The sequence below is a fragment of the Panthera pardus genome, unplaced genomic scaffold, assembly GCF_024362965.1.
Source record: "Panthera pardus isolate Hobbes unplaced genomic scaffold, ASM2436296v1 HiC_scaffold_22, whole genome shotgun sequence".
Taxonomy (NCBI): Eukaryota; Metazoa; Chordata; class Mammalia; order Carnivora; family Felidae; genus Panthera; species Panthera pardus.
This window is the reverse complement of record NW_026526788.1, coordinates 47444333-47472113: the sequence shown is the minus strand read 5'-3', so window position 1 is coordinate 47472113 and position 27781 is coordinate 47444333. Positions and strand designations below refer to the sequence as shown.

The window sequence follows — 27781 nt, the reverse complement described above, 5'->3', positions numbered from 1 at the left end:
CCCAGGATGGGCCAAGATGAGCAGGGCATGCAAACAAGGTTGCTGAGTGCGAGACACTGTCCGCTGGCTCCTGGGTCACCCCACAGCAGCTGACATGCTCCTGACAGGCTAGTCGAGCGACTACACCACAGGTGTGCCACGTGCTGTAGGATGGCCAATTCACCCTGTCAGCCCTCATTTTCCTAGCCACTTTCCAACTTGAGGTGGCTCTGGATCCAGTTCTGGGCAGTGAAATGTAAGCACATGTCAGGCAGCTGGCTAGGGCTTCCGGGAAAGCACTTCCTGCTGAAAAGGGTCACTCTCAGCTGACAGACCCCTCCATCCTTCATCATTTTTCTCATTCCTGCCAAGGCCACAGCCGTGGTACCTGGAGGTCCAGCTCCCATCTTGAGGCCATGAGGTAATAGAAAGCATAAGGATGACGACAATGTGCCAAGAAGGTGGCACGGAGAGGACAGAAAATTCCTGAATCACTGACAACATTTTTGAGCAACTACATCAGCCTTGGACCACCTATCTCCAGACACAATTAGAACCACATAAATCCATAATTATTTAAGTCACCAGAGTTGGCTATTTGTTAAGATCAAATGTGCTCCTAATGGAGGGGGCAGATTCTCTGGTGACTCTCTGAGATTTTTTTTTTACCTGAGAGTAAATGATTTCTACTGGGAGAAATAGGTTTTTCTCCTATTAGTCGCTAACCGTAACACACATTCAGAATCGCCTCACTAGAAAAACATAACTGCCACACACCTTGTTGTATGGTCCTAGAGCAGACTGAGAACTGTATAAATAACTCTGCATCTTGAAAAGAAAGGAGTATAATCACATTTAAGCTAGGAGAAACCAAACCAAAACCCCAAATAACATACTTCTGGCACTCTACCTTAGAAATGTTACTTGAATGACTCATGGAATGTCCCAAAGTCTTCTCATTCTGCAAGAAAACCAAACAGGTGTTAAGTATCAAGAAAATGAAACAGGTGATTAAAATGTGCACAGACCATTAATCATAATAATCCTGGCAATCATTCCCTCAATTAGAATTTGCTGAGCGTAAAGTACTATGTGCCAGCAAAAATGAATAAAACAATAGTCCCTGCCCTAAAGGAACTTAAGTTACCAAGAACAGGAATTTGGAATTAACAAAAAATAAGAGGGCTACAAGTGTCTTAAGGCACATTCGAATGGAGGTTCAGAGGTGAGAAATAGCATGTTCAGTTTACTGTGATGTGGTCCATGCTATGAGGAGCCACTGTAGGATGAGGAAGAAGAAAGCAGGACAGCTGACACCACCCAGGTTGTCTGGCTGTCAAGTGTTGAGTACTCAAAAGGGACATCCCACCACTCACATCTGTTCCCTTGTTTCTCCTCCTGGGTTAGAGAAATCGGAGAGTCATGCTAGCCTCCTCCATCTTTAGTCACAAAGTCTTATAACAAATTCTTCCTCTGTAATGTCTCAGTCTCCAACTCATTTGCATTTCTACTGTCAATGCTTTAGGTTTAGGTTTTCATTTTCACTTCGAATTCTTGAATAACCTCCTACCTTATCTTTCTCCCTTGAAAATGACCTCCCTGACCCAGAACTGCTATGGACTGGATTGTATTGTGTCCCCCCAAATCCATATGTTGAAATTCTAACCCCTAGTACTCAGAAGGTGACTGTATTTGGAGATAGGGTCTTTAAAGAGGTAATTATGATAAAATGAGGTAATCAGGGTGGGACTTGACCCAATATGAATGGTGTTCTTCTAAAGAAGCTGAAATTCAGACAAAGGTACACACACAGAGAATACCAGGTGAAGACAGGGGAGAAGGCAGGGGCGGCCATCTGCACGCCAAGGAGAGAGGCCTCAGATGAAACCAAACCTGCTGACACCTTAATCTTGGACTTCTAGCCTCTAGAACCATGAGAAAATTAACTCCTGTTGCTTAAGCACTCACTCCGTGGTGATTTTGTTATAGCAGCCACAGCAAATGAGTACAGTAATCTTCCACACTATAATTTTCTTAAAAAAAAAATCAGTGAACATTCCAAATGTAAGTCTGATTTTCTAAAAATAAGAAAGTAACTCTTCTTGATTCCAACTGGCCTTGCTCTAAGCCCAAATGAGTAAAATAAAACAAAACAAAAAAACTATTAATGGAAGAGATGATCTCATTTCCATTTTTAAGATTATATATTCTCTATTCATCTCACATTTCACAATAACCATAGGGAAGACTAGAAAAGGGTGAGACACAACTGGCAGGTAAAATTCTTTTGGTCAGTCAGAAGTACAAAGGAGCCAGTAGATCTAAAACTGCTTTGAAAGAGTGGATTCCATGCCACCAAGGCTCCGCCAAAAGAGAACTAGCAATCAAGAAAGTGTTAACTTTCCCCTTTCCCTCAACCCACCAAATTACATACTGCCTTGACTTTGGTATACACTTGGCTTTTGAACACTCAACATCCCTAAAATGTTAGCACAGAAACATTTCAAGAGCTCCCAAGTGGCCTGCCAGCTGGCGCTTGTTTTGACAATGTTGTCTTGTCTTCACAGCAATGTAAATGTGCAATTTTTTGATTATTTTCTATATATTCTTATTTTATAAATCTGAGTGAAAACAGAAGTTCAAACTCTTGAGTATAATACAATACAGACACTGTTACTAAGTGCATAGCCTCAATGGAATGTTTCTTGGTCTTAAGCAAGTCAATCAGATAGTTATAAAAGAAAAGAACAAAATTATAAAGTATGGTTAAAGTGTTGGCAATGTCACCAAAGACTATTTCTAAGAGACCAGATGAATTAGGAATTTCATTCATTCATCTTATTCGTGCCTTCACTCACGGGGAATGGAGAGTCTGTCCACAGAACAGGTAAATCTGTAACCATTCAGGTTTCATTCATGAGTCAAGAATGTACTATGGACAAACACAGGGCACTGCTGTGAATCCAGGCTTAGAGGCTCATCTACTGGCAATTTACCACTAAATTTTAATTTAGTTTACTAAACTAAAACAAAGATACCACACGTCCTGGATTATCGGTACAGAAAACCATTACAACTGCTATGACATTACCCACTACCTTTCAAGAAATGGCCAGTTTAACACTACCTGGAAATCCACAAAGATGTTCTGAGGTACTAAGAGAAGCAGTAATTCCTTTCCCTGACTTTTTTTGACACTTACCATTCCATAGACAGGGTTATTAGGGTGGGTCTCACGGTTAAGCTAGGTAACTTTATAAATCCAGACTGAGATCGAAAAGTTGCTTATTACCTTATGAACTTGAGAAATAAATTTAATGATATAAGCCTGTGCCCTGTTTCCCTTGTTAGAACAATTCAACTAACCTGAATTTAAGTAAATATTTTTTAAAAGGCTTATAAAAACTTAAAAAAAAAGAACAATTCAATATTTTACATTGGTAAAAATCAAACAACTTAACCAGCCCCAGCAGATACAGATGTTATAAAGACTGAAATCTGTCAATATTTAGAATTGCTTCTCCACTGCCTGGCAGATTAACAATTCAGTTCCAACAGACCATTGTAATTTCCCTTAAATGCTGCTACATTTATTCGGACTTACTGAAAATCTAAGAAGTTCAGGACCATAACAGAACTATTTTTCAGGAAGCAAATCCCAGCATGCATTCAAACCAGTGACTCATTCATTCCATACTTATTTACCATGCGACTACCACATGCAAACAACCATATTAGGCACAAAACATGGACAAAAATGAATCTCGCTCCTAGGCCTGTTCTAATGACGATGTCACCACAGAACTGCTTTGAAATTGTGTTTTGATGAGAAATATACAACCAGGGGGGAAAATGAACAAAAACATTTTTAAGAACGTTAAAAAGCACATACATGAATTATAGCAGGGTACACTGGTACGCTTCGGAATAAAAAGAAGTAAAGTTTACCAAACATCAACGTTAAGAACGGGAATTAGGCATACCAAAGAGAAAAAGAGTTCCATTCCAGTTTAAGCCAAAACTAAGCTTCAATGCCCAAGTCATACAGACTTCAGCAAACTATTTTTATAAATCTTTAATATGCTTAGTCACCACTTAATGGGTCCACCACGTTGTAATCCTGGGAGAGAGAAAAGCCTCACTGCTGGTAGCAAAAACTGTTACCTTCCTTCCTCCGAGAAGGCACCAGGTGATGCCACACTGTGATACCACCCGCTCCCCTGGCCTTCTCTCCTCTCCATGTGTCTCTGGTGGGCTCTTTTTGTCTACGTTAAGCAAGAGCTCCTCAGAACACAGTTCCATATCCTCTTCTCATTTGTGGTCTCCCTTAGAGCAGTGCTTCTGAAACTTTGTGCACTTGAATCATTTAAGGACTTTAGTAAAAATGCAGATTGTGATTTGTTAGGTTCGAGGTGGGTTGAGATTCTGCATTTCCGTAAGTTCCCAGGTGACTCCCATGCTATTGGTCCCCAGACTACACTTTAAGATGCGAGCATAATCCATAAAGGCTATGATTCATTTTTTTAATTGAAGTATAACTGAATATAATTTTTTTCAGTCTTTTTTAAATATGAAATTTATTGTCAAACTGGTTTCCATACAACACCCAGTGCTCATCCCAAAAGGTGCCCTCCTCAATACCCATCACCCACCCTCCCCTCCCTCCCACCCCCCATCTACCCTCAGTTTGTTCTCAGTTTTTAAGAGTCTCTTATGCTTTGGATTCATTTTTTTAAAAAGCAAACCATGACTAATATAAAAGTGAATTTCTGCATACAATATGGCAGTGAGCTCACAACTGAGTTAATACAAATAAATCAATCAGTGTATGACTGATACATACACTGGGAAAGGAGTCTGAGGGTGTGAGAAAGAGAAGTTTTATTAATGTAAGATGTTACCAAATCACAAAGATAAAGAGAAGCTCTGTTGAAGAATAAGGGACATTTCACAACTTAATCAGTCCTGTCAATGGCTTTTTCCAAGCCCATGTGTGGCTCCAATAGCATGTACCTTGCGGGTAGAACAGAGATGCAGAGCCCACAGAGACCAAATACGCTCTAGAAAGTAGAAGCCAAGAATTAACAAGAAGACAATGAGGTGAGATGTCTAAGCAAGTTTTAAGGATTTTGTATAAAGGAGTCAAACAATTAAACTTCATGTGGGAGCTTCCCTGAAACTCTGACCAGGACCAGTGATTAAAAACACAAGAAACAAACAAGGAAAAAACAAAACAAAACAAAAACACTCTGTGTAACAGATAACTATGTATCTACCCAATACTCATCCCTGCCAACAGAACAAATTTGTTCTGAGCAGGAATGGACCCAACCCAAAGACTCTCTCACTCTCTTTTGCAGTTAAGGCTAAATATGTAAGAAAGTTCTCCCTAGACATTAAACTTGAGGTTTTCTGGGACAACATTTTGCTTTCCTGATATAGGCATTGCTCCTTTCTCCAGCATTCCTCCTTACCTCAGTCACGCTGGAATAAAGATAGCATGCCAGGAGGTGCAGCAATCACGGTGGGACAGTGAGGAGAAAAAGTATACGCACAGGTCTCCAACTTTTTAGTCTTAGGGCACCTTTACAATGTAAGTTACTGAAGACTCCTAACATTTTGAGTATGGGGGTTATATATATTTATATTTTCCACATTACAAATTAAAACAGGGGCACCTGGGTGGCTCAGTTGGCTAAGCGTCTGACTTTTGATCTGGGCTCAGGTCATGATCTCACGGTTCACAGGATCAAGCCTCACACCAGGCTCTGCATGAATAGCACAGAGCCTGCTTGGGATTCTCTCTCTCTCTCTTTCTCTCTCTCTCAGCCTTCCCCACCCCCACTCATGTGCTCTCCCTCTCTCAAAATAAAACTTAAAAAAAAGAAAAGAATGTTTACAATATGAATCTCTTAATTCAATTAGAATAATAAGCCCAGTTAATATAAATAACATTTCCACGAAAATAACTATCTTTCTGAAGAAAAATAAGTGCACAGAGTAACACAGTTTTATATTTTTGTAAATCTTTTGGATTTATAAAGTTATTGTCCAATTAATAGAAGACAGCTGGATTCTCATATGTGCTTGTACATTCAATCTCCTCTGTTGTTTTTAACTGAAGTAAATGAAGAAAATTTGGCCTTATACAGTTAGGTATTTATAAAAGGAATGTGTATTTAAAAACTATTTTAGGTAACTGGATATTCTTTGTACTACACAAAAACTCAAGTAATTAGCTGTGATGTAAACTCTAAAGTGACATTAATAAATTTTTAATACTACATTAAAATCAACTGGCCATCTTTTACTTTGATTTTCTCTCTTAATCATGTATGACTCTATAACATCACACCCTTGGCCATTTAGAAATTATTGGTTCACTGAGTTATACAACTCTTTCAATACTGACACAATCCGTTATGCAACATGAAAAAAAATCACTCATTAATATGACAACCAGCATCTTTAACTATTGAAAAGTTACCAAGCTCACAGTGATGGATACGAGTTTTCCAAAATTCTAATTTTTGCTTAGAGATGTCAATTTTTTTCATTGGCAACAAAAACTGTTACTTGCTTTCCTTGAAAAGAAAAACTGGCTCATTCATTCAATTTAGACAAAATGTCTGACAAATCTCCAAGTCAGAATAACTAGAATTTGCCAGTAATTCTTTCAAATAAAAATTATATTCCATTAAAAACACTGACTAGTTAACTTAGCAACTCAATCATAGACGTGCTTTACCCTGAGGCAATCGCTGCACGCTGGCATGCAGTAGAAATGATTTATACCAGATATGCAAAGATGGAATAAAACACATAATCTATAATGAGGAGAACAGTCAATTAAAAATGACACACATATTAAAATTAGTAGAAAATGAAGTCAAAGTATTGTTACAACTGTCTTTGAAATGTTCCCAACGTTAAAGAGATGTAAGGTATAAGAAATATATCAAACTTCCAAAGATAAGCAAGCACTAAAAAAGCTACACAAAGAGATACACTTGCTAACACCATACATAAAATAAAAAGAAATTCTTAAAAGTGTTCGACTAGCCCACATGATGGTAAGAAAAAGAGAAGTAAGAGAGATGGGGAGAGAGAGATGGGGAGAGAGCGAGAGGGAGAGAGAACAAAACAGTAGAACAGAAAATAAAAAGTAAAATGGCACCCTTAATTCCTAAAGTATCAGAAACTATCCTAGGGGCGTAGAGCAAATAGAGAAACATTTATTCAAGAAAACTGACTACACCTTGGTAAGAACACTGGGGATCTGTGGCATCTGAACCACAACCCAGTCCATCCTCAGGCTGACAGAAGCTCTACTCTGGGAGGGTGCAGCCAAGAGAAAATGGCTCTATTTCTCCCCAGCTCCCAAGAGCACAGAATGGTATCTCCAGGAGAGAGGCAGGCCCCAAGCATTACACATCCTACTCCACCATCTCCATATTGTAGAAGCCATGTTCCAGGCAAAAGTGATTAGAAGTAGGTCTGGGCTCTCTCCTGCACAATGCCCACTGGCAAAGCAGAAGCTCTACTCCAGGCATGGCAGACTGAGTGTAATGTGGTCCCAACTTTGCTTGGCCCCACAGACTAATAGGGTGGAAGTTCCACACCAAGAAAGGCAAAACAAGAAAGCCACAGGCTACTGCCCTACCAATGTACTGCTCATAAAGCAGGTGTGGCACTTCAAAAGATGTGGGTCACCTTACCTGCCCCCAGCTCTGGAGCGTAAGCTTTGATTTTGCAAAGGTGGAAAGGCAGGCCAAGAGAAGAGAGCTCCTCTGCTATCTCCAAGGAAACAAACATTAACTATAATAGAATACGTAGAAATTCAAGGCTAATGGTGCTGGCAAAAACGATGACATTTTATGAGGAGACTGGTAGCTCCAAGAGAGCAACAAGCAAAATCACAAAACAACTAAAAGTGTACCACAGAAAAGCAGGGGCAGAGACCACTAAGAAGGTCCTCCAGAGGATGGAAGAAACCTCAAATACTGGTCTTGAAAACAGCAGCAGGGGCACTGGGATGGCTCAGATGGTGAAGCATCGTGACTTGAGCTCAGGTCATGATCTTGGGCTCAGGAGTTCAAGCCCCACATCAGGCTCTGTGCTGACAGCTCAGGTCCTGGAGTCTGCTTTAGATTCTATGTCTCCCCCCACCCCCCTCTGCTCTCTCTCCTATGCTCTCTCTCTCTCTCAAAAATCAACATTAATTTTTTTTTTCTTTTTTAAAGAAAACAACTGCAGCAAAGGGATCTGAATTTACTTGGATCAGACCATGGAACAATGCCCTATGAAACTGTCCAAAATAGCAGAGCAATCAGCCAGCAGTTAATGGAACTAAAAACTCAGTGTGAAATCAACAGAGACATGAAAACTTAACATATCAGGGAAAGGCACAGTCAAAAAGAACACTGCTATAAACAGTCATCTCAACTTGAGAGAATGCAAGCCCAAGGCTCACCTCTCCGAAAAGCAAAATCAAACTATATATTGTGAGGAAAACCGATTTTACTGTAAAAATCTGTAAGTTTTACTGTAACTTTTACAAGTTACTAAACAAAGAACAACCCCCAGGAGGTAGGGGGGGAGGGCTATAGAAAAATTTATTTCAGAGATGCTAAAAGGTATTATCTAAAATATACAGCATTGAGTAAAAAAATTACAAGACCTGCAGAGAAAGAGGAAAGTATAACCTAAAGAGGAAAAAAAGGCAGTTAACAGAAAAGTCCCTTGAGCGTGCCCACAAATCATCTTTAGTACACAAAGGCTTCAAAGTAACTATTATAAATATGTTCACAGAACTAAAGGAAGCCATACTTAAAGAGGCAAAGGAAGATATGATGACATTGTCTTATCCAATCGATGAAAGCAATAAAGAGATAGAAATTGTAAAAAAAAAAAAAAGTAAACATGGAAAATGTGGAATTGAAAAGCACAACTGAAATGAAAAATTCATTACAGACATTCAACAGACTTGAGCTAGCAGAGGAAAGAGTCAGTAAACATGTAGACAGATCCTAAAAGATTATGCAATCTAAAGAACAGAGATCAAAAACAATAAAGAAAACTAAATGGAGCCTTAGAGAAACATGGAACATGATTAAGTACACTACTATATCCATAATGTGAGTACAGGAGAAAGAAAAGAAAGGAAGATAAAAAATATTCAAAGAAATAATGGCTGAAAACTCTCAAATTTGATAAAAGCATTTATCTCCACATCCAAGAAGCTAAATTAAACCTAGTAGGATAAAAGCAAAAGAATCCACACCCAAACACATCAAATCAACATGCTGAAAGACAAAGAGAAAACCTTGAAAACCTTGAAAGCAGCAAGGGACAAATCACTAGTTATATACAACAAGACCCTGAAAAGATTACTAGGTGACTTCTCATCAGAAACCATGGAAGCCAGAAGACTGAGGGGGGCATACTTGGAGAACTGAAAGGAAAGGAATTTCAACCAAGAATATTATTCCAGCACACCTATCTTCAATAATGAAGTGTAAAATGAAGATAACAAGAAGATACCAAGAATGACAAAAACTGACAGAATGCGATGCGGGCAGATACCCCATAAAAGAAATGCAAAGAGAAGTTATTCAGGCTAAAAACAAGTTAACACCAAACAATAACCAGAAACCACATGAAAAAAAAAAAAAAAAAGAATGCCAGAAAAGCTAATTATATAAAAATAAAAGCCAGTTTACATACATGTATCCCCTGTCCATTCATCTGTTAAATGATTTTAAAAGGAATTACATAAAAACATGCACATATTGTATTGTTGAAATGATAACACAAAAAAATGTGATATATCTGACAAAAACAAACAAAAGAGGTGAGTGGGTACAGAACTGTACTGGCAAAAGGAAGTGATGCCGATGGCAGCTCAAATCCATAGAAATAAGTAAGAACAAGAAATGCTAAATAACTTTAAAACAACAAACTCTGTAAGTTCTCTCCTTTCTTTTACTTCTTTAAAAGAGAAATTAGGGGTGACTGGGTGGCTCAGTTGGTTAAGTGTCTGACTTGAGCTCAGGCCATGATATTGTGGTTCATGAGTTCAAGCCCCATGTTGGGCTCTGTGCTGACAGCTCACTGGAGCCTGCTTTGGATTCTGCGTCTCCCCCTCCCTCTGCCCCTCCCCTGCTCACGCTCTGTCTCTCTCTCTCTCTCTCTCTCTCTCTCAGACATAAACATTAAAAAAAATTTTTTAAAAGAGAAATTAATAACTGCAACAATGTATTATTGGATTTGTAACATATATAGATGTAACATGGTAACAACATTAGCAAGAAAGGCAAAGAGGGAAGACTTACATAAGAGGCATGATTTTATATCTTACTGGATATATCTGGAATTAAATTAATATGATGAATCTGAAGTTAAATTTTGTTTTTAAAAATATATACACTAAACCCTGGAGCAAACACTAAGAAGACAACTTTAAAAATTCAATTAATGCAAAAGAAGCCAGTAAAGGAGAAACAGAGAGAAAAAGCACAAGATATATAGAAAACAAAAAGTGAAATGACTGACAAATCAAACCGTATTAACAGCAATAAATATTAACAACCCAATCAAAAGGAGTTGTCACAGTGGATAAAAACATAAAATGCAAGTCTACAATGTCTAGAGAAGACACATTTTACACTGAAAATTACAAACAGGATTAAAGTTAAAAGAAGGAAAAAGATAAATATTGCAAAAAAAGGTAACCATAAGAAAGCTGGAAAAACCATACCAATATCAGACAAAACACACTTAAGAAAATTATACTAGAGATAAAGAGGGAGATTTATTATAAGACAGTCAATCCATCATGAAAATATAACCTCATAAGAGAGCCAAAAATTATAGGAAGCAAAAACTGACAAAGTAAAAACCAGGCAATTCAACAATACTGGCAGACCTCAATTCCCCATATTCAACAATGGACAGAACAACCAGGTAGAAGACCAACAAAAGATAAGACTGGAACAGCGCTGTAAACCAACTAGACCTAACAGATCTCTACAGAAACACTAACCCCTATGAGAGAATACACCTTCTTCTCAAGTGCACATGGAACTCTCTCCAGGATGGCACTACTAAGCAGACCATAAAACCAGCCTCAATAAATTCAAAAGATCTGAAATAATACAAAGTATGATATCTCACAACAGAGTTAAATTAGATGTCATTAACAGAATAAGAAAAATTCACAATTAAATGGAAATTAACAAAATCTGAAATAACCAGTTCATCAAAGAACTCACAAAGAAAATGAGAAAATATGAGACTAATAAAAATGAAAACACAAAATACCAAACTTATCCAATGCAGCTAAAACTGTGCTTAGAAAGATACTTAGAGCTGTAAACACTGATAGATATAAAGAATAAGCTCAAATACATTACTTCTGCAACAAGACACTGGTTAAAAAAAAAAAAAGAGTAAACTACACCTAATTAGCAAACAGAGGGAAACATTACATGAACATGTTAATAAGGATTAGAAATTGGATGGAGAAAAATCAACAAAACCAAAAGTTGGTTCTTTGACAACACTAACAAAACAAAACAAAACAAAAAACCAAGAACCTTTATGTAGCTTCACCAAGTAAAAAATGAAATACAACTCAAATTACTAAAATTAGGAATAAAAGAGTTTGTATTACCAACCTTACAGAAATATAAAGGATTATAAACGAATGCTATGAACAATTTTATAACAAAATAAAAGAGAGACAGAGAGAGAAGTTAAATAGGAAAATTCCTACAGAGACAGACACAAACCAGCAAAAGTGACTCATGAAGAAATAAAAAATCTGAATAAGCCAGATTGAATTACTTATGTAAAAATTTCCCACAAATAAAAGACTTAAGCACAGATGATATCACTGGTTAATTCCACCATTTAAGGAAGAAAAATACCAATTCCTCAAAGGCTCTTCCAAAAAATTAAAAACAGAATAAGAGAAAAGAACAATTTCCAACTCACTCTGTGAGGCCAATATCACTTAAGAAAAAAAAAGAAGACCAAAGATAGCACAAGAATAGAAAACAGCACATCAATATTTCTTATAAATACAGAATCAAGAATTCTCAGCAAAATATTAAACCAAATCCAGCAACAGATAAAAAGGATATACACTATGACTAAGTGGCATTTATACTAGGAAGGCAAGGTTGAAATAGATGAAACTGAACATAACACACAAGATCAAAAGAATTTTAACAAACTCAAAATGGATAAAGGACGTGAATGTGAGACAGGAAACCATCAAAACCCTAGAGAAAGCAGGGAAAAACCTCTCTGACCTCAGCCACAGCAATTTCTTACTTGACACATCCCCAAAGGCAAGGGAATTAAAAGCAAAAATGAACTATTGGGACCTCATGAAGATAAAAATCTTCTGCACAGCAAAGGAAACAATCAACAAAACTAAAAGGCAACCAATGGAATGGGAAAAGATATTTGCAAATGACATATCGGACAAAGGGCTAGTATCCAAAATCTATAAAGAAGAAATGGGCAGTGAAGAAATGGGCAGAAAACATGAATAGACACTTCTCTAAAGAAGACATCCAGATGGCCAACAGCCACATGAAAAGATGTTCAACGTCACTCCTCATCAGGGAAATACAAATCAAAACCACACTCAGATGTCACCTCACGCTGGTCAGAGTGGCTAAAATGAACAAAACAGGAGACTGTAGATGCTGGAGAGGATGTGGAAAAATGGGAACCCTCTTGCACTGTTGGTGGGAATGCAAACTGGTGCAGCCGCTCTGGAAAACAGTGTGGAGGTTCCTCAAAAAATTAAAAATAGACCTACCCTATGACCCAGCAGTAGCACTGCTAGGAATTTACCCAAGGGATACAGGAGTACTGATGCATAGGGGCACTTGTACCCCAATGTTTATAGCAGCACTCTCAACAATAGCTAAATTATGGAAAGAGCCTAAATGTCCATCAACTGACGAATGGATAAAGAAATTGTGGTTTATACACACAATGGAATACTACGTGGCAATGAGAAACAATGAAATATGGCCTTTTGTAGCAATATGGATGGAACTGGAGAGTGTTATGCTAAGTGAAATAAGTCATACAGAGAAGGACAGATTCCATATGTTTTCACTCCTATGTGGATCCTGAGAAACTTAACAGAAGACCATGGGGGAGGGGAAGGAAAAAAAAAGTTAGAGAGGGAGGGAGCCAAACCATAAGAGACTCTTAAAAGCTGAGAATAAACTGAGGGTTTATGGGGGGTGGGAGGGAGGGGTGGGTGGGTGATGGGTATTGAGGAGGGCACCTGTTGGGATGAGCACTGGGTGTTGTATGGAAACCAATTTGACAATAAATTTCATAATAAAAAAATTTAAAAAAAGACACAATAAACATCTGACAAAATCTTGCACCTTTCCTGATAAAAACTCTCAACAAACTAGGAACTGAATTTCCTCAACCTGACAAAGAGCATCTACAATAAATCCACAGTAGTTAGTTAACATCACACTCAGTGATCAAAGAATAAATGTTTTTACAGTAAGATTAGGAACAAGACAAACAGTTCACTCTTTCAACTTCTATCCAACACTGTAGTGATGACTCTAGGTAGGGTAATTAGGCAAGAAAAAGAAAGAAAGAAAAAAAGACATCCAGCTTGGAAAGGAAGGTAAAAGTATCTTTGTTTGTAGATGACATGAGATTGTATATAGAAAATCCTGAAGACAAAAACAATATACAAAAATAAAGTCCACTTATATACATTGTAAATGAACCCCAAACCAAAATTTAGAAAAGTCATTTACAGTATTGTCAAAAAAAAATGGTTAGGAATAACTTCAGCATGGCAAGTGCAAAATTTATACCTTGAAACTACAAAATATTTTTGAAAGAAATCAAAGACCTAAATAAATGGAACATCCTTTCTTAATGATCCAGATGACTTAAAATTTTTAAGATAGCAAAACTTTTCCTTTTGACCTACAGACTGAAGGAAATCCCCATGAACATCCCAGTTGACTTTTTTTTAGAGCAACTAACAAGCTGATCATAACATTCATTACATGGGACCAGCAACAGCCAGACTAATCTTGAAAAGGAAGAACAAAGCTATACTGATACCACAACTTGGTACAAAGCTATAATAATCAAAACAGGTGACATTGGTATTAGAATGGTACAAGAATCAATGGAATACGACTGAAAGTCCAGAAGTAAGGCTTTCCATTTTTGGTTACCTAGTTTTCAGTATGAGTGTAAGACAAGTCACTGGAAAAATAGTTTTTTTCAACACATAAGGCTGGGACATCTGGACATCTACATGCAAAAGAATGAAGGTGGACTCCTTCCTCATCCTATAGACAAAAATTAACTCAAAATGGATCACAAAACCAATATAAGAACTAAAACTATACAACTCTTACAATATAATATAGGAGTAAATCTTAATGACCCTGAGTTAACAAGCAAAGCCTTCTTAGACACACAGCAGCAAAAGACACACAGTGGCAAAAGAAAAAGGTAAACTGGACTTCATCAAAATTAAAGACTTCTGTGATTTAAAGTAAAACATCAAGGGGTGCCTGGGTGGCTCAGTCAGTTAAGCATCTAACTCGCAGTTCCAGCTCAGGTCATGATCTCACGGTTCATGAGATCGAGCCCCACCCACATTAGACTCTGGGCTCTGCACTGACAGAACCTGCTTGGGATTGTCTCTCCACTTCCCCCACTCTCTGTGCCCTGCCACCCCCCCTCAAAAATAAATAAACTTTAAAGGAAAATTCTAACTTAAAAAATATAAAGTACAACATCAAAAAATGAAAAGAAATGGGAGGAACAGAATGAAACAGAATGGGAGGAAATATTTGCAAATCATACATTTAATAAGGGACTTATATCTAGAATAAACAATGCTTACAACAATAAAAAATAACTTCTAAAATAAGCAAAGGCTCTCAACAGACATTCCTCCAGAATAGATCTACAATGGCAAAAAAAAAAAAAAAAAAGGAAAATAATAGAAAGGAATTTCCTCCGTTTGATAAAGAGCATCCACAAAAAAACTACAGGTAACATTACATCTAATGATGAAAGACTGCTTCTTCCCTAAGATTATGAAAAAGGCAATGATGTCAGTTGTCGTCGTTGTCCTCCTCTTCCTCCTCCTCCTCCTCCTCCCCCCCCCCCACCTTCCCCTCCCCTTTCTCCCCCTCCTCCTCCTCCCTCTTTTCTAATTTAATTGGAGTAAAATACATGTAACATAAAATTTATCATTTTAACCATTCTTAAGTGTAAAGTTCAGTATTGTTAAGTATATTTATGTTGTTGGGCAACCAATCTCCAGAACTTTTCATCTTGCAAAACTGAAACTCTATACACATTAAACAACAATCCCCATTTCATTGTCTCTCCAACGCCTAGCAACCACCATTCTACTTTCTGATCCAATGACTACCTTAGATACATCAGGTAAGTGGAATCATTACCTAGCATGATGTCCTCAAGGTTCATCCATGTTGTAGCATACGTCAGAATTTCATTTCCTTTTAAAGGCTAAATAAAATCCTATATTTTGTTTACCTAATCATCCGTCAATGGTCAACTGTGCTGCTTCACCTTTTGGCCATCATGAATAATACTATTATGAATATAAGTGTCCAAATATCTCTTCAAGACTCTGCTTTCAATTCTTTTGGATATATACCCAAAAATGGGATATGCTGGATCATATTCTATTGTTAATTTTTGAGAAACCATCATACTGTTTTCCATAGCAGCTGTACCATTTTACATTTCCAGCAACAAGGCACAAGGATTCCAATTTCTCCACATCCTCACCAAAACACTTTTTCAAGTAGGTATCCTGATGTGTATAAGCTGATATCTCATTGTGGTTTTGAACTGCAATTCCCTAATGACTAGTGATGGTGAGTATCTTTTCATATACTTGTTGGTCATTTATGTATCTTCTTTGCAGAAATGTCTAATCCATTCAAGTCCTTTCCCCATTTTAATTAGGTTATCTGTTGTTAAGTTGTAGGTTTTTGTTGTTGTTCTTGTTGTTTTTTTGAGAGAGAGAGAGAGAGAGAGAGAGAGAGAGGGGGGGGGGCATGCACGAGTGGGGGAGAGGGGCAGTGAGAGAGAGAAAGACAGAATCCTAAGCAGGCTCCATGCTCAGGGCAGATCCCAGTGCAGGGCCTGATCCCATGACGCTGGGACCATGACCCAAGCCGAAATTAACAGCTGAACACTCAACAGACTGAGCCACCCAGGCACAAGTTATAGGAGTTCTATATATTTCTGAATATTAACCCCTTATCAGATATATGATTTGCAAATGTTTTCTCCTATTTCACAGATTGCCTTTTCACTCTGTTGATTATGTGCTTTGATGCACACAAGTTTTTAATTTTGATGCAGTCCAATGTATCTATTTTTACTTTTGCTGCCTATGCTTTTAGTGTCAAGAAATCATTGCCAAATCCAATGTCATGAAGCCTTGCCTCCTATATTTTGTTTTTCCAAGAGTTTTGCAGTTTATTTTAGTTAGGACTTTGATACATTTTGAGTTAACTTTTGTAGGCAGTGTAAGAGTCCCACTTTCTTCTTTTGCATGTGGATATTTAGTTTTTCCCAGCACCATTTGCTGAAAAGAATGCCCATTCCCCCCCGATAGTCTTAGTACTTTTAAATCACTTAGCACTCAAAAATCATTTGAGCACACATGTGAAGGTTTATATCTAGGCTTTCTATCCTATTACATTGGCCTAAATGTCTGTACCATGGCCAGTGCGACCGTGTTTTGATTACTATTGCTTTGTAACAAGTTCTGAAATCAGGAAGTGTGAGACTTCCAACTTTGTCCTTTTTTTTTCAGTATTGTTTTGGCTATTCTGGGTCCCTTGAGATTCCATATGAATTTTAGAATATGTGCTGTAAAAGCAAGCACTCCATATGAATTTTATGATAAATGTTTTACTTTAGGTAGTATTGAACTTTTAACAATATTAAGTCTTGTGTTCATTCCATGAACACAGAATGTCTACATCTATCTATGTCTGATTTCATTTCTTCCAGCAGAACTTTACAATTTTCAGAGTCCATGTCTTTCATCTCCTTGGTTAATCAACAAAAAAATTCCTAGTATATATGAGTTCTGCAAAGTCACAAGACACAAGATAAACACAAAAAAATTAATTGCATTTCTATGTATATCAGACAGGACATGAAAATTATTACTTACAGTCATTGTAAAAAACTAAAGTGTTTAGGTGCAAATCTAACAAAACCAGACGTGAATGCTAAAACTAAAATGCTAATGAAAGAAATCACAGAAGATCTAAGTAAACAGAGACATACTGTATTCATGGGTTAGATGACTCAGGATAGGAAAGCTGTTAACTCTTCCCCAAACTGATAGACAGTTTTAATGCAGTTCCTATCAAAATCCCAGAAATTCTTTTGTAGATACAGAGAAAATTATTCTAAAATATATGAGAATAGGTAAAGGAATTAGAATACCTAAAAAATTTCATAAAAGAATATTAAGGCAGGAATAATAAGTCTACATGATTTCAAGACCTATTACATAGCTACAGTAATCAAGACTGTGGTATTGGCAGAGAAACAGACACACAGATCAATGGAACAGGATAGAGAATTCAGAAACAGACCCACATAAACAATGTGCCCAACTGACTTTAGAGAAAGAATCTTCAACAAATGGTGCTGGAGCCATTGGACAATAAGCAAAAGCAAAAAAAAAAAAAAAAAAAAAAAAAAAAAACCCAACTTGAGTCTTAAACCTAATATTAACTCAAAATTACTTAAAGAGACTTAAATATGCAACATAAAACTGTAAAACTTTTAGGAAAAAAAACAGAAGAAAATATTTAGGATTAGGTGAAGAGTTCTTATACTTGACATCTAAAATATGATTGATGCATGAAAGAAATAACTGATAAATCAAACTAAAATTTAAACCTTTTGCTCCGGTAAAAGGATGAAAATAAAAGCTACCAGCTGAGAGAAGATATTTGCAAACCACATACCCAACTAAATACTAGTAACTAGAATATATAAAAACTGAAAACTCAACAGCAAAAAAACTTCAATCAGAAAATGGGCAAAAGACACTTGAATGAAGAAGATATGCAGATGGCAAATAAGCATATGAAATAACATCATTAGCCATTAGGGAAACAGAAAGTAAACCATAATGAGATATCACTACACATCTATCAGAATGACTAGAATAGAAAATAGTGACATCACTAAATTCTGGTTGAGGATACAGAGAAGTTGGATCATGCATATGTTGCTTGCACAGGAATATAAACTGTGACTTGCTGTGAAAAACACTGGAACTTTCTTTAAAAATTAAACATGCAATTACCACATGAAACAGTCACTGCTCTTCTGGGCATTTATCCTAGAGAAATGGAAACATGTTCACATAAAAACTTGTACACAGGTGTTTATAGTAGCTTAATCCAAACAAATTCAACAGGTGAATACTTGAACACTATGCTATATCCATACCATGGAATACGATTCAACAATAAAAAGGAAATCACAAGAAATTATATGTAGTAAAAAAAAAAAAAAAAAGTTTACAAATTGTAGGATTCCATTTATATAGCATTCTTTGACAAAACTATAGAAAATGAGAATAGATTAACGGCTGTCAGTGGTTAAGGAAGGTAGTAGGTGTGGCTATAAAGGGCAACTGAAGGATCCTTGTGGTGATGGAAATATTATGCATCTTGACTACATCAATGTCAATATCCTGACTGTGATATTTTACTAGAGCTTTGTAAGATGTTACCACTGGGTGACAGTAGGGAAGCGCACATGAGATCTTTCTGTATCATTTTTTACAACTGTGTATCTGTGCTATTGTGATTATAAGAAATGCTTATTTGGTCATTCAGGTAACCAAAATATAATTTGGTTTTCATCCATAGTTCCTGGCTCATAGCTCCCAAAACCCTTGGAATTTCCTAACCCTGAGAGTGATAAAGGTGTCTCTTGTTATGTTAATGAGGTTGACTTGGGAAAGCACCTAAGGATGCGGCCTTGTGATTAGAGTTGGAACTTTTAAGGGAGAGGGGCTGGAGGTTGAATCAATTGCCGATGGTAATGATTTAATCAATCAATCACACCTATGTAATGAAGCCTCCATAAAAACCCAAAAGGACAGTCAGAGGAACTTCCAGGTTAGTGAACATATGCAGATGTAGGGTAAGTGGTGCTCCTGCAGAGGACACAGAAGCTCTGTGCCCTTTCCCTGTACCTTGCCCTATGCAACATTTCCATCTACCAGGCTGTTCCTGAGTTGCATCCTTTTTCAATAAACTGGTGATCTAGTAAGTAAAATGTTTCTGAGACTTGTGAGCCACTCTAGCAAAGTAATCAAATCCAAAGAGGGGGTTGTGGGAACCACTGACATATAGACAGTAGGTCAGAAGTATAAGTAACAACCTAGACTTGTCACTGGTGTCTGAAATCCAAAGAAGGGGTCATGGGAACCTCCAATGTGTAGCTAGTCAGAAGCACAGGTAACAGCCTAGGCTTGTGACATCTAAAAGGGACAGTGGAGGTGAAGGGGGTTAGTCTTGCAGAACTGAACCCTTTAACTTGTGGAATCTGATGCTATCAACAGGTAGACAGAGTCAGAATTGAGTTGAATTCTCAGATACTCTGCTGGTGTTCAGAGAATTGCTTGGTGCTATGTGGGAAGCCCCACTCCCCATATTGGAATCAGTACCACAACCAATGTGTATGTATTTATGTATTTACGTGTATGTGGGTTTGTGGTATATATGAATTAAACACCATAACTAAAAGGCAGAGATTTTTAGATGAGATATAAAAACAAGATATAACTACATGCTACATATAAGAAAAATACTTTAATAAACACAAACAAATTACAAATAAAGCATAGGACACCAATAACTAGATGACACTAATAACAAGAGAGATGTTGAAATTATCTAGCAAAGACTGTAGGCAGCTCAAATGACCATTCACAATTCTTATAGAAACTGGACTCAATAGTAGAGAAATGACAGAAGAAAAGAACTTGATATAATAATACAAAGTATTCAATCTGAAACAACAGAGAGGAAAAAAAGATTTACAAAATACGGACAAGGGCTCAGCTGGTTAAGCATCCGGCTCTTGGTTTCAGCTCAGGTCATGATTACATGGTTCGTGAGTTCAAGCCCTGCATCCGGTTCTGTGCTGACAACATAGAGCCTGCCTGGGATTCTCTTTCTCCCTCTCTCTACCCCTCGCCTGCTCATTCTCTCTTTCTCTCTCTCAAAATAAATAAATAAACTTAAAAAAAATTTTAATATGGACAAAATATCAGGGACCTGTGAAATAAAACCAAATGGCTTAACAGTCATGTCACTGGAATCTAAAAAAGGAGAAAGAATACAGTGCTAGAAAATACCTGAAGAAAAACTTGACAAAATGTCCCCAAGTTGAGCTAAAATAAAAGTTCCCAAGTTTATAGAAAGACATAAACCTGCAGATTAAAGAAGCTGAGTAAACTCTAAACTGGATAAACAAACAAAAAAACTTACTGGAAATTTTGCTTTAAAAAATAAGGCCTTGGTCAGTGCTATGGACTGAACTATGACACCACCAAAGTTCTTATGTTGAAGCCCTAAACTCCAATGTGACTGTATTTGGTGGGGCTTTAGAAAGCAGGCAAGATTAAATGAGGTCATAAGCAGCCCTCATCCAACAGGAGTGGTGGCCTTATGAGAAGAGGGAGGGAGAGCAAGCAATTTCTGTCTCCACACATATGTACCATTTTGTTATGGCTGCCCAAGCAGACTAATAAAATTGGTAAAAAAGGGTTCAGAAAAAGTATGAAGTAATCTACTTCTATCTCAAATATAAATGCAAACCTCTGGTAGTTTTAAGGAATAACAAAAATGGCACAGAAATATCATCTTATAAAAAGTTCAAATTTGAAATAAAATTCAAGGCACAGTCATTACAATTATAACTCAGGGAAAAAAACCAATCATATCACAAAAATTCAGGGGGAAAGCCTACAATTTATAAAGCTACTTCCACACACAGACTGGGCAATTTATTTAAAGTTATGCAAAATGCATCAATGGTTGTCTTCAATAAAACAATACAGTTCAAATTTATGAAAAATGTGATTATCTGCTTCATTTTTTTCTAGCTTTAACATGATGATAATGAAGTAACAAGAAGCTAGAAAATATATGAGATGATCAAGCTTAAGACAGTAACAGCTAACCATTTTCTCCTGGCCATTCATCCATATTCTCTGGACGTTAGTTTCCTCCTTTATGAAGTGGGTTTGTATGGAAGGGGGCGGGGCAGAGACATTAACAGAGATGACCCCTTTGGTTCCTCTGAGCTCCCAAATGTGGTATATATATGGGGAACATGTTGCCCTATTTAGTTCTGCTCAGCACCACACATACTGCAGTTTTAAACTCATCACCGAACTTATGAATAAATGGGTTAGAGTTCCAAAACCCTCCTGACACAGACTGATAAATGCTTTTTAAAATGCTACATGTAACATGGTATGATTAGAATGATGATCTTCCTAGTAATGTATTGATAAATACAATCTTTTTCAAATGAGTTTCCTATGAATTTTCATTTTTACTTTTTGAACATGAAATAAAGTTATGAAAAACATAAAGGTCTTTCTATTCATTTATATTTTTAAAACCTTAATTATACAAGCAGTAAAATAAACAGATTTTAACTTCTGCCATTTAAAAACTCTTTCTATATCCAATAAATCCTTTATATATAACTCTTTATATATCCAATAACCCTTGAGGTTAGCTGAAAAATCTTTATCAATACAAATCAGAATACATTAGCTATAAAAGTTACTATAGAAACTGTAACACTGTAAATACTTCCTACAGTGCTGTATAAGCAAATAACCTTTATAGAAAAACTATTCAATTTCTTTAGTATAGACTGTATTCTCATTCATCAGGGGACACATTTATTAACCATATACTATGTGCCAGGTACTGTTCTAAACCCTTGGGAATGATGAATGAACAAAACAAAGATTCCTACTCTTGTGGAGCTTAAGAAAATGGTGCAGGAGGAGACTGTTGTTCTTCTCTGTCTCAGAGTTCAGAATATATCTGTTCATAAGATGTTGGTTCACTTAAGAGTTTCAAAACTATAAATGATATTTCATGGTGAAATGCATACATCCAATTTGGCCCAGATGCCTTGAGGCTCTGATTCTTTTCATTACTATCTTTGTCCCTTATAGCTCAAGAGCATCTCATAGCCTCACCAAAATTAACAGAGATAGCATCCATAGGAAATAAGACAGACATGCAAATGGAAACATTAGAATGTCCCTGCCAAATGAAATTACATGTCTGGCTTAGACACTTAGACAGACACACACACACACACACACACACACACACACACACACACACACACACACACACACACGGTAATACCGACAAACAGAACTAAGAGCCTTTGTTACTGCTCCATCTTTTATGCATTTTCCATCCTATAAGAAGCTAAAAAATCTTCCCAGAATGAATAATGAATGCTCTAGCAGAAAGAACCAAGCCAGGAGGCTTCTGAAAACAATAATTCCTCCAGAAAATGCAATGGAGCCTGCAGCTGTGCTCATTCAAATTATAAACTAAGTTGTCTTTTTCAGGACTTTCCAAAGCCATTAATTCCATGATTTAAGTTTACATGGGCAAAATCCTGTCAATTAAAGAGACATTTTTTACACCAACAGGAGGACAGCATGAAAAAAAATTGCTACAATTTATACACTTAAATGCTTATTTGGCTTAAGAATACTTTTCACAATTTCAAGGAACAGTTTTATTACAAACAAAGTACAACCTTGAAAATGGAATTAAATTGCTAAGCTTCTCTGGTTGAGAACCTCAATAGTGAGGTATCCTGGCACAATTCTGGTTCTACATATATTTATTCCATAAGGCCTAATGGCATCCCTAAAATCAATGAGAAATCCGGCCACTGCTGACAGAGCACTTCTCCTACCTGAAGCTTCATTTCCCAGCAAGAGGCATTGGGGAGTCCTCAGTGCAACTCTCCCCAGCAGCATGTTCCTGGGTTCGTCTACACAGCAGCTGCCACCCTACAGCAGCAGACAGCAGAAGCACATCCTTGAGGCTGGACTTGTAAGGGCTTGCTGGAGCCCTTGGCATACCACTCCTGTGATCAAACTGGACTAACTACTTCCTCCAGCTGATTTCCAAGGAACTAGATAGTGAATGAATAATTCATGACAAGTCCATTCCAGCAACCCATTTCTGCTCTATGGTCTACTCCCCACAGCAATTTGCAATGTAAAGATTCTAAAGCATATACTTGCTGGAAGGCAAAGAATGAAAGTTCACTTTTCTAGTCAATGACAGTAAATGTTAGTAGATCTGTTTGCTCTTTTTTCAGGCTAACCTATTACCCAGACTTACTTAAGAGATTTTTTAAAATGTAGAAAAGGTAAATGATTAACCACAGATGTCTAACACTACACACACAAATTTTTTTTCTCCATAAAACCTGCCCTACAAAATGGTTTCTGGTGGTAGGAAAGCAGCAAAGTGCTTGCTCTAAGATCAGCAGGTCAGTATTTACATTTAGCAAAAGACCAGTTCCAGCAGAGCACAGAAAATCATGTTGTGGGGAGGGGAGTTTTCAGTAACAATGCCAGGAAACAAAATGCTTCAAAGGGGAATTTTCCTGGTCTCTCAGGCTAAAAATATAACTTTCATCTCACTGATATTCTTCTAAAAAGAACATGAACATTTGTTTTCACCAATTTGTCAGTGCTTACATATTTTCAAATGAGTGTTATCTAAAATCGTCAATCCTCTGCAACCAAAAACATGATTCCAAGAGGAACCTGAACAAAAAACAGAAGGCCCATACTCCTTTTATCTCAGCTCCACCTCCAGAAAGTCCAATCCTCCCCCTATCATTTTTACCTAACTGCTTCTTTCTTTCTCTTCTTCTGCATTCACTGTGAATATCTCAAGCTTTGTACTCTCAGTAAGTTCATCTTCCAGCCATGACTGTTCAGTTCCTAGCTACTTCGAATTTATTTGTTCTGCAAATTGGCTCCCCATGTGACTCCCTGGCCCTGTATTCTTCCCTTTTCACCTCATTCTGTTATTTTTTTTTTCATTCTGTTATTTTATTGTATCATTTCTGAGTCTGTGTTTTATGAAACTCAGGTTCTTAATAGCTTACTCCTTAATAGCTTACTCAGGAATCTGCTCCCATTTTGAAGGGAAATTAGCTCTTCTTCCAGAATAGACTCTGTATGGCTAAAACGAACAAATCAGGAGGCTACAGATGCTGGCGAGGTGTGGAGAAACGGGAACCCTCTTGCACTGCTGGTGGGAATACAAACTGGTGCAGCTGCTCTGGAAAACAGTGTGGAGGTTCCTCAAAAAATTAAAAATAGAACTACCCTATGACCCAGCAATAGCACTGTTAGGAATTCACCCAAGGGATACAGGAGTGCTGAAGCATAGGGGCACATGTACTCCAATGTTTACAGCAGCACTTTCAACAATAGTCAAATTATGGAAAGAGCCTAAATGTCCATCAACTGATGAATGGATAAAGATGTGGTTTATATATATAATGGAATACTATTTGGCATTGAGAAAGAATGAAATCTGGCCATTTGCAGCAACATGGATGGAACTGGAGGGTATTGTGGTAAGTGAAATAAGTCAGTCAGAGAAAGACAGGTATCACATGTTTTCACTCATTTGTGGACTTTGAGAAACTTAACAGAAGGCCATGGGGGAAGGAAAGGGGGCAAAAAAAGTTACAAACAGAGAGGGAGGGAGGCAAACCATAAGAGACTCTTAAATACAGAGAAATGAGTGTTGATGGGGAGCGGGGAGGAGAAGAAAGTGGGTGATAAGCAATGAGGAGGGCACCTGTTGGGATGAGCATTGGGTTTTGTATGGAAACCAATTTGATGATAAATTATATTAAAAAATAATAGTAATAGACTCTGTATCCTTCTTCCGCATGTACCATGCCTTTCTCTCCATCCTGTTGTGAGTGCAGAGGGCTTGTGAGGCCTTCCTGTTGGCTCAAGCTTCACTGGTGTGTTCTGTGGAGTGCTTCTGCATGTGTTACTGTGTAGTCTAGGGGACTACTGTGTAGTCTCTCCCCTTACAGATTCATTCTAACTGGTGTTTACAGAGTGTGAAAAAGGGAAAAGAGAACCAACTCAGCTGGGACTAGGGCTACAAGCAGCTGTAACTCTAAGCTCCTCTCCCTGGGAGCTATTCTTTTCCTCCCCAACATTAATTCCTTCAATCCTTGAGAGATTTCATCTCCATCAGAGAGTCCAGCGCAGGCTGTTCTCTTCTTCCTCTGCAGTCATTCCTTTGACCCAAATCCCGAGCACCCTGTCACCTGTAGCTTACTATAGTTATGCCCCTTCTTCCACTTACTGTTCTCCAAAGAAACTTGCATTATTGATGTTCACTCCTGCCAGGTGTTCTGCTACCTCCCAGTTTACTGATGAAGATAATCAGCTCTAAGGTTTGATTATTCTACCTTTCTTCTCTACCTCTTTCCCAGTCTGAGTATTCCAGAATAGTAATCTCCAATGTGTCTTTCTTTATCACACAAGAGAAACCCACAGGGAATGATTTCCAGTAACTTGGAATTCCCAGTGCTCCTACAGCACTGCCAACACATACTCATGCTCCTTGACACAGACATTAGGGATTTTGCAATATTTTGCTCACTATCCTTTCTCTCATAGAGCCTCTGCATAGTGTGGGACTAAGAATGAGCTGGGGTGTCTGGGTGGCTCAGTGGGTTAAGCATCCGACTTCAGCTCAGGTCATGATCTCACCACTCGTGAAGTTTGAGCTCCCCATTAGGCTCTGTGCTGACAGCTCAGAGCCTGGAGCCTCCTTTGGATTCTGTCTCCCTTTTCCTCTGCCACTCCCCTGCTCATGCTCTCTCTCTCACTCTCAAAAATAAACATTAAAAAATATTTTTTTAATAATAGAAAACAAGAATGACTGAGCCAAACCCTTTGAATACTTGGAAACTTTCATTTCTCTCACCACCCATCAGCTGTTTTCTTTGAATAGCTGTTGGTATATTTCTGCCAGTTTTTTTATTTTATTTAAAAACATTTTTTTTTAACATTTTTTTATTTTTGAGACAGAGAGAGACAGAGCATGAACGGGGGAGGGGCAGAGAGAGAGGGAGACACAGAATCGGAAGCAGGCTCCAGGCTCCAAGCCATCAGCCCAGAGCCCGACGCGGGGCTCGAACTCAGGGACCGCAAGATCGTGACCTGAGCTGAAGTCGGACGCTCAACCGACTGAGCCACCCAGGTGCCCCTATTTCTGCCAGTTTTTATCTATTTGCTGTTCATATCCTTAAGTCTAAAAGAATGGATATTTTGAGGGGTGCCCTGGGTGGCTCAGTCGGTTAAGCATCCTACTCTTGATGTTGACTCAGGTCATGATCCTACAGTTCATGACTTTGAGCCCCATGTCAGGCTCTGCATTGACAGTGCAGACCCTGCTTGGGAGCCTCTCTCTCCCTCTCTCTCTGCCCCTCCCCTGCTTGCTCTCTCTCTCAAAATAAATAAACATCAAAAAAAAAAAAAGAATGGATATTCTGAAATTTAGCTTCACTCTTCCATCTTAAAATAGAAATCACACCACTTAAAAAAAAATTAATAATCTGATATGGCCATATCAAAAAGTAAGTCAAAGACTTATGGCATAATAGACATCAAAACAGTAGATCATAACAAAATGACTACAGTGGATACTGTTGGTTGCCCTCTCTTCTTCCTTTTAACAGAACCCCCAATTCTCTTCAGTATTTCCCTCTCCCCAGAGTTACCATGTATCTCAGGATGCTGACTTCACCCCTTGTCCCTAAAGCAGGTTGACTGGCAAGAGCCCACTTGCGGCTCAGGAGGTGATATGTGCTGGAAGTATCTGGGAAATACCTACTCATGTTTAGAGAGAGCAACAAGCTTTTCTTCCTCTCCTCCTCCCATTCACAAGGCCATATACAGCCCTGAATGTTACTGACAACCACCTACATCAGGGGAAATCTGCCCTGAGATGAAGTATACCCCATGAATGGTAGAGCAAACAGTGAGAAAGAACCTGGGTCCTTGGGAATGGCTTGGATATGCTGGATCAACCACCCTGAGGCCCATCCTTCTCTTTAATATAGACCTCCTTTTATATGAGCTAGTAAAGCTTTTCATTGTTTAAGCCAGGTTGGGTTGGTTGTTCTGTTACCTGCAGCTGAAAGCATCCTCAGAGATGGCATTTGGACTGTTTACATGATTAAGTCCTCTTTAGTTAGCCTGTATATTTTTTAAATTAATTCAGAACTTTAAACTGATTATTAAGGATATTCAAAAAAAATCAATGATTCTCAGATTTAGCAGAAACATAAAGATCATCTATTCCAACCCAACACAGAGCCTGAATCCTTGTATAATATTGCAGCTCTGGCTCTTTCTCTTTAACAACCCCAATAACAGAGAGTTCTCCAGCCACCTCCCAAGGCAACCAATTCGATTCATTCTGCTGAAAAATAACTCCTTATTACTGGCAGACTCATCATCCTTTGGCCTGAGGTGTCTATAGGAACACAGGATTTTAAGAGCAAATTAAAAAGAGGGTAAGCAGTTTGGTGCAATGGTGGCAGCAGTGGTACAGTGAGGGCATGAACAAGGCAC

The 27781-nt window shown here is 37.9% G+C and overlaps 1 protein-coding gene across 11 annotated transcripts in view; it reads right to left on the bottom strand.

Annotated features, from left to right (window-relative positions):
- MARCHF8 (membrane associated ring-CH-type finger 8) overlaps positions 1 to 27781 on the bottom strand; it is a 120907-nt gene that overhangs the window by 19151 nt on the left and 73975 nt on the right. For 10 of the 11 annotated variants that reach the window (XM_019444951.2, XM_053909703.1, XM_019444946.2 and 7 more), the window contains one exon: positions 890 to 940. In XM_019444951.2, the coding sequence (XP_019300496.1) occupies positions 890 to 940 (51 nt within the window). Of the gene's footprint in view, positions 1 to 889; positions 941 to 23061; positions 23164 to 27781 lie in introns of those variants that run through there. The other variant, XM_019444952.2, reaches the window with a different exon arrangement.